Source organism: Caretta caretta, chromosome 15, assembly GCF_965140235.1.
Source record: "Caretta caretta isolate rCarCar2 chromosome 15, rCarCar1.hap1, whole genome shotgun sequence".
NCBI lineage: Eukaryota > Metazoa > Chordata > Testudines > Cheloniidae > Caretta > Caretta caretta.
Genome location: NC_134220.1, coordinates 13,866,405 through 13,881,904, shown reverse-complemented (window position 1 = coordinate 13,881,904; position 15,500 = coordinate 13,866,405). Strand labels below are relative to the sequence as shown.

The window sequence follows — 15,500 nt, the reverse complement described above, 5'->3', positions numbered from 1 at the left end:
GATGAGACAGTGGCATCAAGATGGTCTGGAGCCATACAATGCCCTGATGGGCTGGGCAGCCCTCCCGGATGCTTCTGCCTGCTTCAGCACAGCCCCTGCCCCGGCCCCTGTCAGAGCTTCGCTGAGGAGCTTTGGAATCGGCAGGAGTTATTTCCCCGTTGCTGGGAAATCTGGTTGTTGAAACCAATAAGAGCATTAACAAGGGAAATGCTCACCCCTCCCCCAGGCTCTTGGCGGGCTAATTATGCCAGCCTTAATAACAGCCTTTTGTCACCAAGGCTGCCTGCAAGTCTGCCCCAAAACACAAGGCAGTCGGAACACCATCAGCAAAGTCCTCTGGCTCGGGGGAGAGGGACAGCAGTCTCGAGGAAGGGGGCTGCTGAGGAGGTTTGGGCCCAGCAGAGTGGAAGCACTATGTTCATTACAGTGAGATATGGAGGTAAGTGGGGGAAGCTCAGACTTTGCCCTCTGGACCCAGCTTCTCCAAATCAGCTGGTTTCTCTGATCACGAAACCTGACAGCATACTTTGTGTTCCTCTTCCGGCCACCATTCAGTGGTCCTATCCGTTTGCCTTAAGTCAGTGGCCTGGGCAAGTGTATTGGGGAGACTGTGTTGTCTAGTGGCTAGGGAATAGATCAGGGAGTCAGGAGACCACTGTGTGAGTTCCCTGTGATTCAGTTTCCCCATCTGTAAAACCATGTATTTCACCTCCTTTGTAAAGAACTTTGAGATTGAGGGATAAAAAAACTTAAATCAGAGCTAAGCATTATCTGGTATTATTTGCAGACAGACCTCAGACCATTAAAGGTGACTTTACTCCATCTTTCTAAGGGAGGTTAGTCACTGCAGACTTTTACTGTTCTGTGGTTTCAGGGCCATACAGCGTAATGAAGCAATTTGACAAAAGACACCAGATGAAAACCAAGTTCCCGTGTTTTCCAGCTGCCCCTGCTCCACAGAGGGGTTTGTGCTTCTCTGAAGTGCAGCTCCTGCATCCTCAGCAAAGTGACTGTGCAGAAATGTCATCTCTGCTCCATGTGTCTGCAGAGTCATCGCCAATCACATCAGTGACAATAGCTTTTATATTCATTTGCTCTCCTGAGCGCCTTAGCCATATCCCCTTCCTGCCCAGTCTCACCCGCCTGCTGGATGACGCTGGCATCTTAAGTCCCTTGGCAAAACAGGGACTGGGGGCAGCTTGTATCACTGCAGACCAACTCCCGGCTCACTTGCTCCAAGTGGACTTGCTTTGACCCAGGGCCCACGGCCTGGGCACCAGCAGCAGAGTGAAGATAGCCCACTGACTGACGGGCTGTTTAGCTGCAGAAATGGGTCCCCTGAGAACATGATAGTTTGTTGATTTGCTTTGTAGAGTGCAACCCATTGAGTGCTCTTAAAATGAAGGGTTGACAGCTCAGGCGAGGCCCAGCAATAGCGTGAGTGGGCACCGTGCAGGCCTTACCCAAACTCAGCTAATGGCCCTCAGTCGCGACCTGCAATCTCTGCTATTCAAGCTCTGAGCCCTCCAACATTTCTTCTAAAGCACTGCAGTCCTGACCTGCAGATCCCCCTGCTAGCCTACCCCTGGACCCCTGTCCCCAGTCTGTTACTGCACCTCCATACTGACCTGCACCACCCCTTGCTGTTCATGTGCTGGGCCTCTCTAATCTCGCTCAATTAACAAGTTTTTGAGGCAAATATCCACTGGTGACTAAGCTGAGACTCCCAAACTCAAGTCACGTGTGACATTCGTGGGTTTGCAGAGGGGAAAGCGAAGGGCCCGATCACACCCTAAGTTCCCTATTTCTTCTATTTTATGAGACCAAGTTTAAAAAACCAAACTGAACCCACAAGCATCTTATGAAGCAGTGAGACATATTCCTAAACCACCAGAATACTCTGGATGCCTCCTGGTCCGGTTTGATTGTGGTTCTAAGGACAAGGGAAGGAGGAGCACAGGTCTGTAGCACCCCAGGTCTGGCTATGACACATCCCCTTCTGCAGTAAAACTTACCCTCCCTTTTCTGTCTGCCACATTCGCTGCCATGAGCAGATAACGTCTGTCTCGTCACTGCACTTGAACCACCCACTGCAACTCATTGGGTTATGCAGCTCCTAAACTTGGGGAAAATCTGTCTCCTCATCTGCTGATTCCCTTTCCCTGCTTCACAGCTGACTGCCAAGAGATTGTGAACGTGCACTGCCTGGTCCTGACCCTCACCGCGCACCTGAAGAAGAAATGCCAATGTCGGCCAGAAGGTACCATGTCTCCATCCCCCTCTTAATGAGTGAAGGCCACCTGCCTGGGGGACAGACACAGGTGCTCTTAAAGTATCAGACATGATGAGGGAGCTGGTGGAAAGGTGAAAAATGGGTCAAACTGGGATTAAGGGGGTGAGACTGAATTGCAAAAAGGATGGGGGTAGAGCAGATGACGTATTTCCCTCTGTCTTGTCTCATAAAGGGTCATAAAGTTTGTGATCAGTGTAACATACTAAAAATAATACACTGGAAAATACATTCATAGAACCCCATGGGATCCCAAAGTCCTTTATTAAGCAACAGGCAAACTGCAATGGTTTGCTAGGTGTTTCAATGACCTAAAAATATTGATGTTACAAAATGTGGGGGCATAACCGCTGTGTACCAGAGCAGGCAAGTGAATTTCATGTCTCTGTAACCAGGTCACTTGTCAGGGTGGAGTCTCTCACTGGCTGTGCCAAATGGGAGTAGCTCCATACCTGTCATGGACAGGTGAAGATGAAGCAGAGGGCTGCACTGGACACTCAGAAAAGTTAATCCACTCAGAAAAATTAATCCTAATGAACTAAAACTGTAAATTTAAACTGGATTAGTTAAACTGCACTAAGTGGTTGTGTGGACACTCTTATTCAGAATTAAAGTGACCTTAATTTGGTTTAATTTAAGTCACTTTCCTGAGTGACCCTGTGTAGTTAAGCCCACTCTAACTCTGTATGAATTGTAGAGCTGGGGGTACATAGGAACTTCTTAATCCAATCTCTCTCTCCAGATTGCATTGATCTCCTAGATGAATTGGGGACCCTGGTAAACCTGAGCGAAGTGGAAAATCCTGCATCTGAGCTGGCCAGTAAATACCTCGAGGAGAGGCAGCGCTACATCCTCCTCAGAGTCATTCGTAAGTGACTTGCCAAGACTCTGCAGGCTGAGAATGCTGCCGGGCTCCCTCCAGAGCAACGTACCCCATTATAGGGAAGGATCCCCACTCCTTCCTTCTATGGGATTTCGTTTGTTCTACACAAAGATACATGAACAAAGTTAGTGGGATATTCATCCCACTATGTAGAAATGAAGAGCGCAAAGGTACAAGCAAACAAAGGAAATGCTCAGTGTTCATTGCAAATGGACACCGCAAAATAGCGTATGAGTGCAGGTAGATGGATAGATAGAAACCATGCAGCAATTGTATCATGACAAACTCCCAACACCATGTGTCATGCTAGCGTGAAACAATTACTTCTTCTTGAAGTGACTTAGCAGAACTACACAAGCTAAAGCAGGTCTTATGGCCCAGTAAATTTTTCCAGGATATGAAATGAAGGAGCATGGTTCTGCTAATTCTGTTGGCAGGAGGAGAAGGCTCGGAATCAACCTACTATGAGTCCCTACTGGAGAACCTGGGAAAACACCACCCTGAGCTGGCAGGTGAGAGCTGGGGTCCCATTGCATCAAATCCCCATAGGGAGACCAGTGACATAGACGTATAACATCAGACATTGTCATTCAAATCCCTGCCATGTGCACCATCATTAGCCCCTGCATTTCATAGTCCCTTTTGCAGAATTTGGCCTGAGGTTGGTTTGCTCTGGCTAAAGGAACAAAAGATCCCAGGAACAGGGGGTGAAAAAAAGGAACAAAACTAGCAAAGCCAAAATGTGTATGTTTGGCTTAAGCCAGGAAGTATTTCCCATCCTTACTACATGCAGCTTTCCATCTTCAGTGTTTTGCAAACATTGTCTTACTAATCCTCATTACATCCAGGGGTGGCGGGTAACATACCAACCCCATTTCGTGCATGGGACAACAGAGGCAGAGGGATGAAGTGTTTTACATTAGGATAAAGAGGGACAGATGGTCAGAGCAGGGATTAGAAAGCACAGGAGTTCCTTGTCTCCTAATCCTGGGCTCAGGCCACTAGACTCCATCATTCTTTCTATTGCCATATTAAAAAAGGAAGGAATCAGTTAGCTGGCAAAATCCCTGGTTTAGTAAACAGGAGCCTAGCAAGAAACTAACAGCTGGTTTCTGGGTTTGCTTCCCAGAGCGGCTGCAGAAGTTATCAGCACACCCTCAGCTGAAGGACAACACGAGGAGGAGTTCCATGCAGAGAAAGTTTCGCCCACTGAAGGAACCACCCCAAGGCTCCCCAGCAAAATTCAGAAGCACACAGCAGAGTAAGAAAGGCTCTGTTCCCTCCAGCAGGCCCACCTAGATAGGGTATCATCCGTTGCGGGAACAAGGCCTCCAGCTGTTTGGAAGCATCTCACAGGGTGAAAGACAGCCAGCCAGGTGGAGTCAAACTGTAGGGCAGGATGCAAGACGACACTGCTTTACAAGCAGCATCCTTATCACAGCCAGACTGAGCCATAATCAGAGACACCCCCTTGAACCTTTTTAAATGGAAGGCTAGCTAGGCTTATGCCACCCTCTGAACCAGAGTTTAGACCTGTCAGGGATAACAGACTAAAACGTAGTAAAGACTTTACTTTTGGTACTAGCAACTCTGACACACAGCGAGCAGGTCTCTTCTGCGAGAAGGTGCCACATCTGTAGTCACAACCCAACACAAGCCACAGTTCTTTCCAAATGAAGTGTACATGGTAACACCTAACAACCCCTATTAGAAATAGGAGAACTTTGTGATGTGTCAGTGTTCTCAAGCCTACTTGCTGCAAGCCATTTCTCCAGTACTGTAAACGCCCCTGCCCTCCCCAGGCTAAGGGCAGCTGGTACATGTATACTAAAAAAAGTAATCTATTGACGTTAGTGAGAGGCAAATGTGGATTACTTTATTCCTGTTACCACCACGCTAGATATGGGAGAGCAAAGTGGATTGTATTCTGTCTGCTTCATCAAAAGCAGAATTTACATTCCAATGGGAGGCTCTTTATGACTGATCACGCATAATCCAGAAAAGACTCAGCTTGACTTTCATTTGCAGGTTGAGGTGTAGGGCTGGCCACCAAAGAGAAAAATATAGTCTTGGAAACTGAGCAAGTCTGATATGGAATCCTTGCAAGGCACCCAGCCAGGAATCCCCTGGTGCCTCTTTCACAGTAACTGCTTTGCAAGCAGCCTTTGTGAAAGCCCAGTTCCAACATCTCCTGTCCCCATCAGGAACAGCTTCACCTTGTACAGTGGGGTTTTTTTTGTGTGTTTGTTTTTCTAACCACTGATTAGAGAGAGTGCCTCCTGGAGGAATATTTTTATGAACCAGACTAGAATGTAATTCATCAAATACTAAATACACAGAATAAAACAATGGTTTAAAGGATTGTGGGAAATGCAGTTTTGTTCAGCAGGGAACTGGTTTCTTTCACACATGCATTAGCAAATGTGCAAACCCTGATCCAATTTTGAGCTCATTTTCAGTATGTATGTTTGGAGTAGCTTTGACTCCTTAGTTATTTCAGATTTACATTGGTGTTCCCAAGATCAGAATCTCACTCTTTATTCACAAAGCAGCAAGACTTTACAATGTCCTTTGTGCCTAGATTTTACTTGGCACACAGCACATGGCAGTCTGACTGCAAGCCACACATAGTTCAGGAGACACAAACCACTGACAAAAGTTCAGGTCATGAAGTTTTGGTGGCAGAGAGGCTTTCATTGCAAGACGGGTATATCTACTTTTTTTTTTTTTTTTTTTTTAAGAGGAGAAATACTCTTTCCTGTTTAGCAGAACTGGAAAGTTGTAACAGAATTGCACCAGCATAGACTATTACCGGCCACTTACAAATCCATACAAGGAATGAGATTCAGACAATACTGTCCACTGTTCAACAGCAGCTAGAGAGCAATGACAACTAAAATAACCAAGAGATTTTATCCATCTGCAAAGAAAATCCCAATATTAGTATGCAAAGCATTCTTTTCCTGGTCACACAGCAGCTACATTCCTTCCAGCTGAAGCCTGATGACTGTTAACAGTGTCAGTTTCGACTGTGGAAAGGTAACCCAAGTTGCTTCATAGCCAATAAAACTGAAAGTCTTAGCTTTTTGCAGAGCCAGATCTGTGTGGAGTGTCGAACACATTTCAGTTACTGACTAGCTGTACCTGATTGTTAGATGAGGCCTTGCAGCTCCTAGTGCAATGTTAAAGCTGCATGTGGCACCAGTGAATTTAACCTGATGCTAATCACCTTCAGCATACTACTTAACCCACTAAGCCAAAACAAGATCAGCCAGCAATGTTCTTGGTCATACAATTGACCAGGTCACATTTTTCTTCCTACACCTCTGTCCCCATCATGTCCATGAGCGGAGAGGATTTTGAGATGTATAAAAATCCCAGTCAATGAAGCACTTGCAGGGCAGTGCTCTTAGAGATTATCTCTGCTCTGGACTTCCGAGCAGACAAAAATAGTACAGCAGTGGTCGTATACATGTCCTGTGAGAGGAAATCCAGCCCTGGCCTTGTTTGGTTTGGTTTTGCTGAGTCATCCAGCTACATGGATTTTAATGATTCTGCTCCCCTTGTTTGGGGAAGAGGGGAAGAAAACACATTCAGAGATTAGAATGACATCCTACAGTTTCATCTACAATAAGAAACAAAGTATTAATAGATTAAAAAACCATCTCCTTTTATTACATATTTCACTGTAACAAATCAAACAAGATCTGGAGTCTAAAAGCCCCATCAAATTCCAACCATCGTTCTTTCCTGGCAATTCTAGAAGTGTGTTAGCTCTAAGTGGTTCTTTCCGCTGGTTGGACTATCTTCCCTTCAACTGGTTACTTTGGTCACTAGCTGTCCCTTCCAGTCTTGTCTGTACTCCAGGCTCTAGTTTCCCTGTGTTAGTGCTGAATTTCTTCACAAGAGGGAGGAGACACCTACAATAGGAGAGGATGGAGAAGCTCAAGTTCAACATTAGGCAGAAGGGACCCACATATGTCAAATGCCTGACTGAGGTGAACATGATTAGCCAGAACATGCAAACAGGAGTACAAGTTCAACCAAGCACACAAGGGGGTTTGGTCTACTCATCACTTAATTTATTTAGTATGTTGCTCCAGAAGAAGGAAACCCTTCTCCTCTGGCAAACCAAGAAATAGGGAACTGGCTGGCAGTGTTCTGGGAAAGGAGTAGGCTCCCCAAAGGAGCACCCAACCCCTAAAAAAGGGATCTCCAAGCCCACTATTTGGACCACCATTTTCATTCTGCTAAGACATGGACCAAAGGTGTCCCTCTTCCCCTTTTCATGATTCCTGAGCATCTTTATGGAGAGGACTACACTACTGAAATGGCAGAGACGTGAGACTTTGAAGTCACTTCAAAGAGAAGGACAGCAACCTCTTCCACATTTAGGGGGTTTTGTTTCCTTAGGAGGAACTATTAACAAGCTGCTGTTCAAAAGCTCAGAGCCCTACCAGACTAAGTCACACTACTCTTTCAAACATTAGCTTGTCAGTCCCAGATTTGACAGCTTCCCATGTCTGCACCCTGCAGTGAAACCAAGCAAAAAACTCACCATTATTATATTTGCACTGCTTCAGTGCCTCGTTGAAACCCTCACACAAGGTCAAGTCACTCTGATTGGTAGCACAGTCCAAGAACTGCTTCATCTCATAGTGGCAAGGTCCATACTGCGGCTGCTGGTACGCAGGCTGCCTGGGCTCCTACAGACATCCCAAGAAGAAGAAAAACATCCCAGTTTAGGGAGACAAGCTCTGTATTCGTCTTCTGTCCCAATGATCTATCCTGTCTAGATTTTCCTGTTTACCTGCCAGTCACGGCAAATGTGTGACTAAGCTGAGCTCACGTCCCATCACCTTGCATGGTTTTCAAAATAAATTACAGTCCTAAATTCAGTGCATAACCAAATAGCCAGAAGCGAGGGCCATAACTGAAAAATAAAAGCCTTTCCTAGACACCAATATTCTCACATGAGCAAAGGAGCAGTCCAAATGAAAGGTTAGAATAGCATTTTCCCCCATGCAGAGCAGTAATGGAAACTTCCTTTATGCTGTTCAAGTTGTTCGGATGTATACACTTAGGAGGAGGACTATGTTGTGATAATTCAGCCTACAAATTTGCCCTAATTGTGAGCTCAGCTGTGAGAAGCGAGTGAAATTTCATCATGTCTCAACAAATGTTGACTGGAAAAGGTGCAAAAATAGGGTGACCAGACGTTCCGATTTTATAGGGACCATCCCGATTTTTGGGTCTTTTTCTTATATAAGCTCCTATTACTTCCCACCCGCTGTCCCGATTTTTCACATTTGCTGTCTGGTCACCCTATGCAACAAGGACAGACTGAACTAGTCCAAACAAAAAAAGGCCTACAACTATAATTCAAGGACTGTGTTAAGATCATGACTAGTAAGAAGAAAAATGCACCAAAACTCATGTCAGATATTAGGCCTAACTGGTTGACAAAATAACTTGGGGATGGGCTATTCCACCCATTACTCCCTTTCAGGGTCCTCAAAGAAAGATACTTTGGGGAGGAAAAATTAGCTACTGGAGTGAGCTTCACCATCAGGGCTGGTACCCCTACCATCTCCTGAGACTCCAGGCCTCATCATCCTGATACGGAGAGATGCTCTGACCAGACCAGGCCAGAGAGTGGGACCCAGATGACATCACCTCTGGTTGAATGCCAATCATCATCTGGGATAGGAGACTTCGCCTCTGGACCACCACCACTTGGTACTCTTTTCCTTCCCTACCTTATCTCTCTCTTTTCTCCCCTTCTGTCTAATAAACAGCTGGCTCATCTGGCCAGGACTGCATATTTTGCAACAATGCTATAAGCCAGTAACCAGAAAGAGGCAGCTAAAAGTAATACCCCAAGCAGCCCAATGCCCGTGCAAGTTTGCCAGATCTCAGAGTGCAGATAGAACCACGTGCTGTGCCTGTGTTTTTCCAGCATTGAGGATGCAAATGAGAGTCAAAACTAGAGACAAAAGCTCTATTGTCTCTTTGCTGTTCTTCTCTCCCCCTCGTCTTCATCTCGTTTTGTCTCAAAGGAAGCAGGATTAGACTTAACCTCAACTAACATTCTCTTCTCCCCAAAACGGACAGTTGTGATGCATTCTAAGACTGTCAGACAAGAGGGGAGGGGAGTTCCTTCTAAAAACTCTCTCCAGCTAAAGTGGAAAAGAAGGCCTTAAAACTTTACATTTCAAATGCTGCAACGGTCTTTCATTCTTTTCTGTATCTTTGAATAAAAAGTTAAAGGATTTTTAATGGTGCATTTGCCATGGTACTAAGCAGGCTGAGGTCTCTGTATGCCAAACCCCAGACCTTGTTTAAAACGGTTTACTGTTGGGCAGTGACTGAGTTAGGTTAACACCTTTGACTCATTGGGCCCATACATTCCATGTAAATTACTAGACCAGCGACCAACATTCAGCCAAACAATCTACAGCTTCAAACGCCAACCACATTTTATGTTGAGTTCCAGTGGGCTCCTGTGCTGACACTTTGTTCCTGCAGGACAGATGGAATTTGGAGGCTTCTGGACTTGAACCGGCTATGTAGACTGCACGACTAGACACCAAGGCAGGGACTCTTATCTGTTTTCCCAGTGCCTAGGACAACTGGACCACAATCCCCAATACTCCGGTGCTACCACAACAGAAATACAGACTGCCTTATGTCCAATTTAAAGACACTCTAGAGAGGGCAGTGATGAGAAGCAGGGAGGCAGAATGCTGAGGAAGGCAACATCTCTATCAGTCTATACTGGGGACCTTTTAGGAAGCAGCTCCACATCCAACAACTAACCTTGACTACAAGAGTCCAGACATCATCACAGAATATCAGAGTTGCAAGGGACCTCAGGAGGTCATCTAGTCCAACCCCCTGCTCAAAGCAGGGCCAATCCCCAATTTTTTTTGCCCAAGATCCCTAAATGGCCCCCTCAAGGATTGAACTCACAATCCTGGGTTTCGCAGCCTTCACAGAAAAAGCCTTTCTAAAGGAGATTCCTGGGTTTCTTGTACGGGCCACAGCCTGCCTTACCAGCACCTAGAGATCTAGCTAATCCTTGGGGCAGGCTCAGTTTTATGTAACAGTCATGCCACAGGTTTCACTTTGCTAATAATTTCTACTTTTAGATGCCCCACATCTCTCCAAGGGGGCAGGTGGATCCCAACACTGCTTCCGGGCAGAAAGGAAACAAGACCTGCTGCTCTGCATCTCCACATGCTCTTTATGGACCTCATTAATCTCCAACAGCCCGGTAAAACTGGTCAGGATTAGTCTCACTTTACACAGAGAAAGCGAGGCAGAGCAATTCAGCAACTCCAGTGCCAAAGAGTAACCATTATCAGGGGCAGGATTAGAACTAGCGAGTTCCTGCCTTCCAGTCCCAAGTTTAGACTCAGGACCAGTTCAAACAAATGGGGGCCCAGAAAAGTCATCTAATTGCCCCTCCTTTTAAACAGCAAGGCCCAAAGCTAGTGTGCTCTGCCCCAACTGGCTAGAAGGTTAATCTCACAAGTGCAGGGCTGGAGACCAAAAAACAAGTCTGGCACTTTGTGAGTTTGGAATGACAGTTTATGTAAAAGGGGGTGGAAGTTTCCTATTAAACATGAAAAAGGGGGGACATGTTTTGTGCCCCAATCAGGACCAGCATCAGCTTCTCCAGCTAGGAGAGACAAAGGCAGGTTAATGTCAATGATTTATTTTATAATGCTTTAGTTTAATCAAACTCCTAAAGCCAAGGCAGGTTTTCAGAAATTAAGTTCAGCTAGTTTCAAAATATCTATACCCACTGATTTTTGATAAAAATGACAGTTTTTACTGTGTAATAAAGGCATCTTATTAAGTTTAAAGCCAAACTGACCCGCAAAGTTCAATAAATCAATGTTCCAAATCCAGAGAGATAATACACACGTGGCTGTTTTCTCTACAGACTAGCATCATGTTCTGTTCTCTTGTCTCCACTTAAATCACAGGTTTAGCCTGACCCAACTAGTTCTAAGCACAAACACGCCCCTACACAAAAGGCACCTCAGAGGTTCCTTAGTAATAGTGGGGCTTAAAGTGGATATTGTTTGTGTTTTCTTGGAGTGTACGTAGGCCCTCTAGGACACCAGATAACCAGCCCTGCTTCCTGGACTCCATGAACCTCTGAAGAATAGTTTCTTAATGAAACCATGGAGCTGCATTACCTGGATAGCACTGGCTGGTTTCGCTGGCTCAATGCTGCTACCACCACTGAATGCCCCAGTAAGAGCACTGCCAACCACATGGCCCACCGCAGATCCAACGGCAACCCCGGCAGCAGTGGTAGCCATCTGGGCCATCAGGCCAGGCTGCTGGGGCTGACCTGGGGCTGCAACAGCTGAAGGTGGAGGATGAGCATGAGCTGGGGCTGCACTGCTGAGTACAAGGGAAATGAACAAAGAGAGGAGAAAGAAAGATTTTAGTGAAATTTGTAAAGGAAGGAGCTTACACTAGATAACTACCATAGGAATCACATACCCCAGCAGCTTGCCTGCTTGTGGTCCCACCCAGATATATTCCAAGGGTGGGAAAGAGGGAGAATACGACATGTGGTATTTTTCTGAGACGGATTTGCAGCAAGTGAAAGAAAAGGGACCCCAGCTGCTCAGTTTTCACAGAAGTCAACTCAATAGCTTTGTGGTTACAAATCTGGCACTGCCATCCCAGAAACAGGGTTTTATTTACTTCCTGCCACACTTCTGTGTGCACAAACTCAGGAATTCACTCCACCTTCTAAACATACACCTACTTCCAGTCAAATGCGTCAAGATGACACTACCATGGCTAAAGTCACCTTGAAATGCCCATCCCTCTCAACCAGCCAAGGACACTGGTAGGAATGCAGCTGGCATCGTACTTTCGCAACTGGTTAGTAACCAGTTGCAGAGCAGGGTCAGGATCCCAGAGGGCGAGGCTTGTCTTTCCAGCAACAGGAGGAGGTACAGCGTGTATAGCTGGTGTGACTGTGGGGAGGAGCATGTGGACAGGCAGGCCGAAGGTGACCCACGGAGCCCCCGCCCCCCACAGCTGACTTGAGGAGTCACTCCAGGTGAAGCCCTCCCTGGGGTGATCGCCAGGGCAAGGGACAGCCCAGGCTGGAAACCAGGGCACCGCTAGCCCATTAAGGGGCAGGGATTAGTACATTACCAGTCTGGGGAGATTCACCACGAAGGGTCCCTCAGAACGTGGGCGAAGGACTCATGCTAACCCAGCTGTCCGGCCTCGTGTGCGCGGTGAGGCTCAGAGCCCCTTTCCCAAGCCCGAGGAAGAGCTCTGGGTCTGACCGACAGAAGCTGGGCCGATGCCCGAGGCCACCTCAACCCACCCTGTCGCGCTGGAGAGAGGCACGGCTCAAGCACAGGGCACGCGAGGAACCGGAGCCAGCCCCAGGCTTGGGGCGCAGGGGCTGGGCTGCAGCCCACGCGCGCTCCGGAGCGGGAGCGGGGCCGGGGACTCACGCGGACTCTCACTGTCCCGGGCAGCCCCGGAGCTCGGGACCCTGCACCCGCCCCCACCGCCCCCACCTGGCTGCAGCCGGCCGGGCCGCCGCGCTCCTGCTCCCCCTGGGCATCCTGGGGCCGCCGCCTCCGTCCCGAGTCTCCTTGAGCGCGGGTGCTGCGCAGCCGGTTTAAAGGGCGAGCGAGGGAACCCACGTGGCCAGGCTCTGCCGCTTGGCTACTACTGGGCATGCGCCCCGAGACTCGCGCATGCTCCGTGACAGCACGTGAAGCCTCTGCCCTCATTAGGTCTGCCGTCACTTTGCTCTCTGCGCAGGCGCCCTCCTTCCACGTGGGCCTAGGCCAGAAACTGGCTGTCCCAGAGCCATACATTTGACCTTCAGCTGCTTTCCAGATAGTGCTGGTGGGAGCCAGGCAGGGACGGGCCTTGTGGTCAGTGCAGGATAATGCCCAATGAAGGCGCCTTGGCCTAAGGCTCCAATGCCACTGGGAAGAGTCATTCCCACCAGATTGGTCTGCGTGTCCATGAGCTCTCAACCCTGCCGCTGCATAGCGTCATCCTTGCCCGCCTTCCTGGCTTTCTGGTTAATGGGGGGGGAGGGGATCCTGCAAAATCGTTTTTGAGGTAACTTGAGGTCACGAGTGGAAAAGGCTGAAAACCATTGGTCTGTCCTGTCCCTGCATTTGTAAAGCACCCACCATGGTATATATATGAAGAGACGTAGATGAGTGATACAGAGCGCTCCTTGGTATATTTCTCTCATGGCCTGCGGCTGCATGGCTTGGGCCGTGAGCCCATCACACCCCAGCAATTAAGCAGAGTTGGTTCTAGTGGCTTCTTGGACAGGGCACCTCCAAGGGGTGCCCAGTGACAGCGATTCTGCCTGAGGCACTCTTGCTTAGTAAGAACTGAACTCTTGCCCTGGTGTTGTCGGAGGGAGTGCTGTGCTGTGCTCTTGGAGCTGTCCGCTGCTTCCAGGACAGTCAGCCTGCTCCCTCTCCTGGCCAAGCAACATTGCTGGAAACTTGTTGTTTGTCTCTGCACACCACTGATCTCCAGGACAACATCTTTAGTATATCCATAGCGTTCCCACTGTTGTTCCAGAAGACACTTAAATTACGGCCATGGCAATTAGTTTTCCCAGGGCTAACATTATCATAATGGCAAGTTGACATATTTTTGGTAGAGTCTCCTGTACCTGCTCACTAAGAATAGATATAATTATCTTACCAGAATTCAGTCCGTTTAAAAAATGACTATCACGGTGTCCTTTTGTCATGAGACAAACAACCGGTGTGTCACATGGTTCAGTAACTAGCCATGTGCCCACCAGAGGGTGCTATCTGACTTCTTTTAGCTGCACTACCATGAAGTTCAGTATGGTGGGTGTATGGAAGGAAGATATGCACACACACACACGCGCACGCATGCATGCACGCATCTGAGGGTGCTCTTTTTACATAATCTCTTACAAAACATTGTTCAGCTCTCACGGGAAATCAGGCTTTTAATATTTGTCTATCAAGTATTTCTAAGGCATCTGTCACCTTAGTATCTAAATCAATACACATTCAATGAGCATTTTACCCAAAACAAGGTTTATCACAGTTGAAGAAGTCGTATATTGATAGCGGTAGGTTTAAGTTGAGAGGTAGGGTGCTGGCCTGGGGCTTGGCATACCTGGTTCAGTTCCCTCTTCCGCCCCAGAATTTGTGTTTGATCCTGGAGAAGGCTCTCTGTACTGCAGTTCCTTGTTTGAAAATTGGGAATAATAGCATGGCCCTGCCTCACAGGGGCACTGTGAGGATAGATATATCAGAGACTGAGCAGAGCACAGATACTGCAGTAATGGGGCAGGGTAATTACCTAATCCTTGGTCTACACTACGGGGTTAGGTCGAATTTAGCCGCGTTACGTTGATTTTAAAATGACCGCGTCTACATAACCAACCCTCTTCCATCGACCTAAAGGGCTCTTAAAATCAACTTCTATACTCCTCCCCGACAAGGGGAGTAGTGCTAAAATCGACCTTGCTGGGTCGAATTTGGGGTAGTGCGGACGCAAATCGATGGTATTGGCCTCCGGGAGCTATCCCAGAGTGCTCCATTGTGACCACTCTGGACAGCACTTTGAACTCTGATGCACTAGCCAGGTACACAGGAAAAGCCCCGGGAACTTTTGAATTTCATTTCCTGTTTGGTCAGCGTGGCGAATTCAGCAGCACAGGTGACCATGCAGTCCCCCCAGAATCACAAACGAGCTCCAGCATAGACCAAAAGGGAGACACTGGATCTGATCGCTGTAGGGGAGAAGCACTGTGCAGGCCAAACTCTGATCAGAAAGAAGAAATGCAAATATATTTGCCAAAATCGCACAGGGTATGGTGGAGAGACGCTACAACAGGGACACACAGCAGTGCCGTGTGAAAGTTAAGGCACTCAGGCAAGCCTACCAAAAGACAAAGGAGGCAAACGGTCGCTCCGGGTCAGAGCCCCATACATGCCGCTTCTATGATCAGCTGCATGGCATTCTAGGGGTGACCCTACAACTACCCCACCACTGTCTGTGGACACCTGCAAGGGGCTAGTCTCACGCAACAGGGAGGAGGATTTTGGGGATAAGGAAGAGGAGGAGGAGGAAGAGAATGTGCAGAGGCAAGTGGTGAATCCGTTCTCCCCGGCAGCCAGGACCTTTTCATCACCCTGGAGCCAATACCCTCCCAAGGCAGGATTCCAGACCCTGAAGCCGGAGAAGGCACCTCTGGTGAGTGCAGATTTGTAACTAGAGTACAGGGTTTAAAAGCAATTGTGTTTAATGTTTGAT

At 47.7% G+C, this 15,500-nt stretch overlaps 2 protein-coding genes across 4 annotated transcripts; one reads left to right on the top strand and one right to left on the bottom strand.

Moving 5' to 3' along the window:
- The first annotated feature begins 207 nt into the window (after positions 1–207).
- Positions 208–5,534, top strand: C15H22orf15 (chromosome 15 C22orf15 homolog). Its single transcript, XM_048821652.2, has 5 exons — positions 208–439; positions 2,174–2,260; positions 3,033–3,158; positions 3,611–3,685; positions 4,303–5,534. The coding sequence occupies exons 1-5, from the start codon at positions 208–210 to the stop codon at positions 4,470–4,472; spliced, it is 690 nt and encodes a 229-aa protein (XP_048677609.2). The 3' UTR covers positions 4,473–5,534.
- A 1,288-nt stretch (positions 5,535–6,822) lies between these two features.
- Positions 6,823–13,063, bottom strand: CHCHD10 (coiled-coil-helix-coiled-coil-helix domain containing 10). Of its 3 annotated transcripts, none has more exons than XM_048821656.1 (4): positions 12,743–12,890; positions 11,384–11,591; positions 7,732–7,879; positions 6,823–7,093 (listed from the first exon to the last, which is right to left on the bottom strand). In XM_048821656.1, exons 1-4 carry the CDS (start codon positions 12,787–12,789, stop codon positions 7,074–7,076), a joined length of 423 nt encoding a protein of 140 aa, XP_048677613.1. In that variant the 5' UTR covers positions 12,790–12,890; the 3' UTR covers positions 6,823–7,073. The 3 variants fall into 3 exon arrangements, with proteins under 3 accessions (XP_048677613.1, XP_048677612.1, XP_048677611.1); XM_048821655.2 differs by having other exon boundaries at positions 11,384–11,594; positions 12,743–12,882; XM_048821654.2 differs by lacking the exon at positions 11,384–11,591 and having other exon boundaries at positions 12,743–13,063.
- Between the last annotated feature and the right edge of the window lie 2,437 nt (positions 13,064–15,500).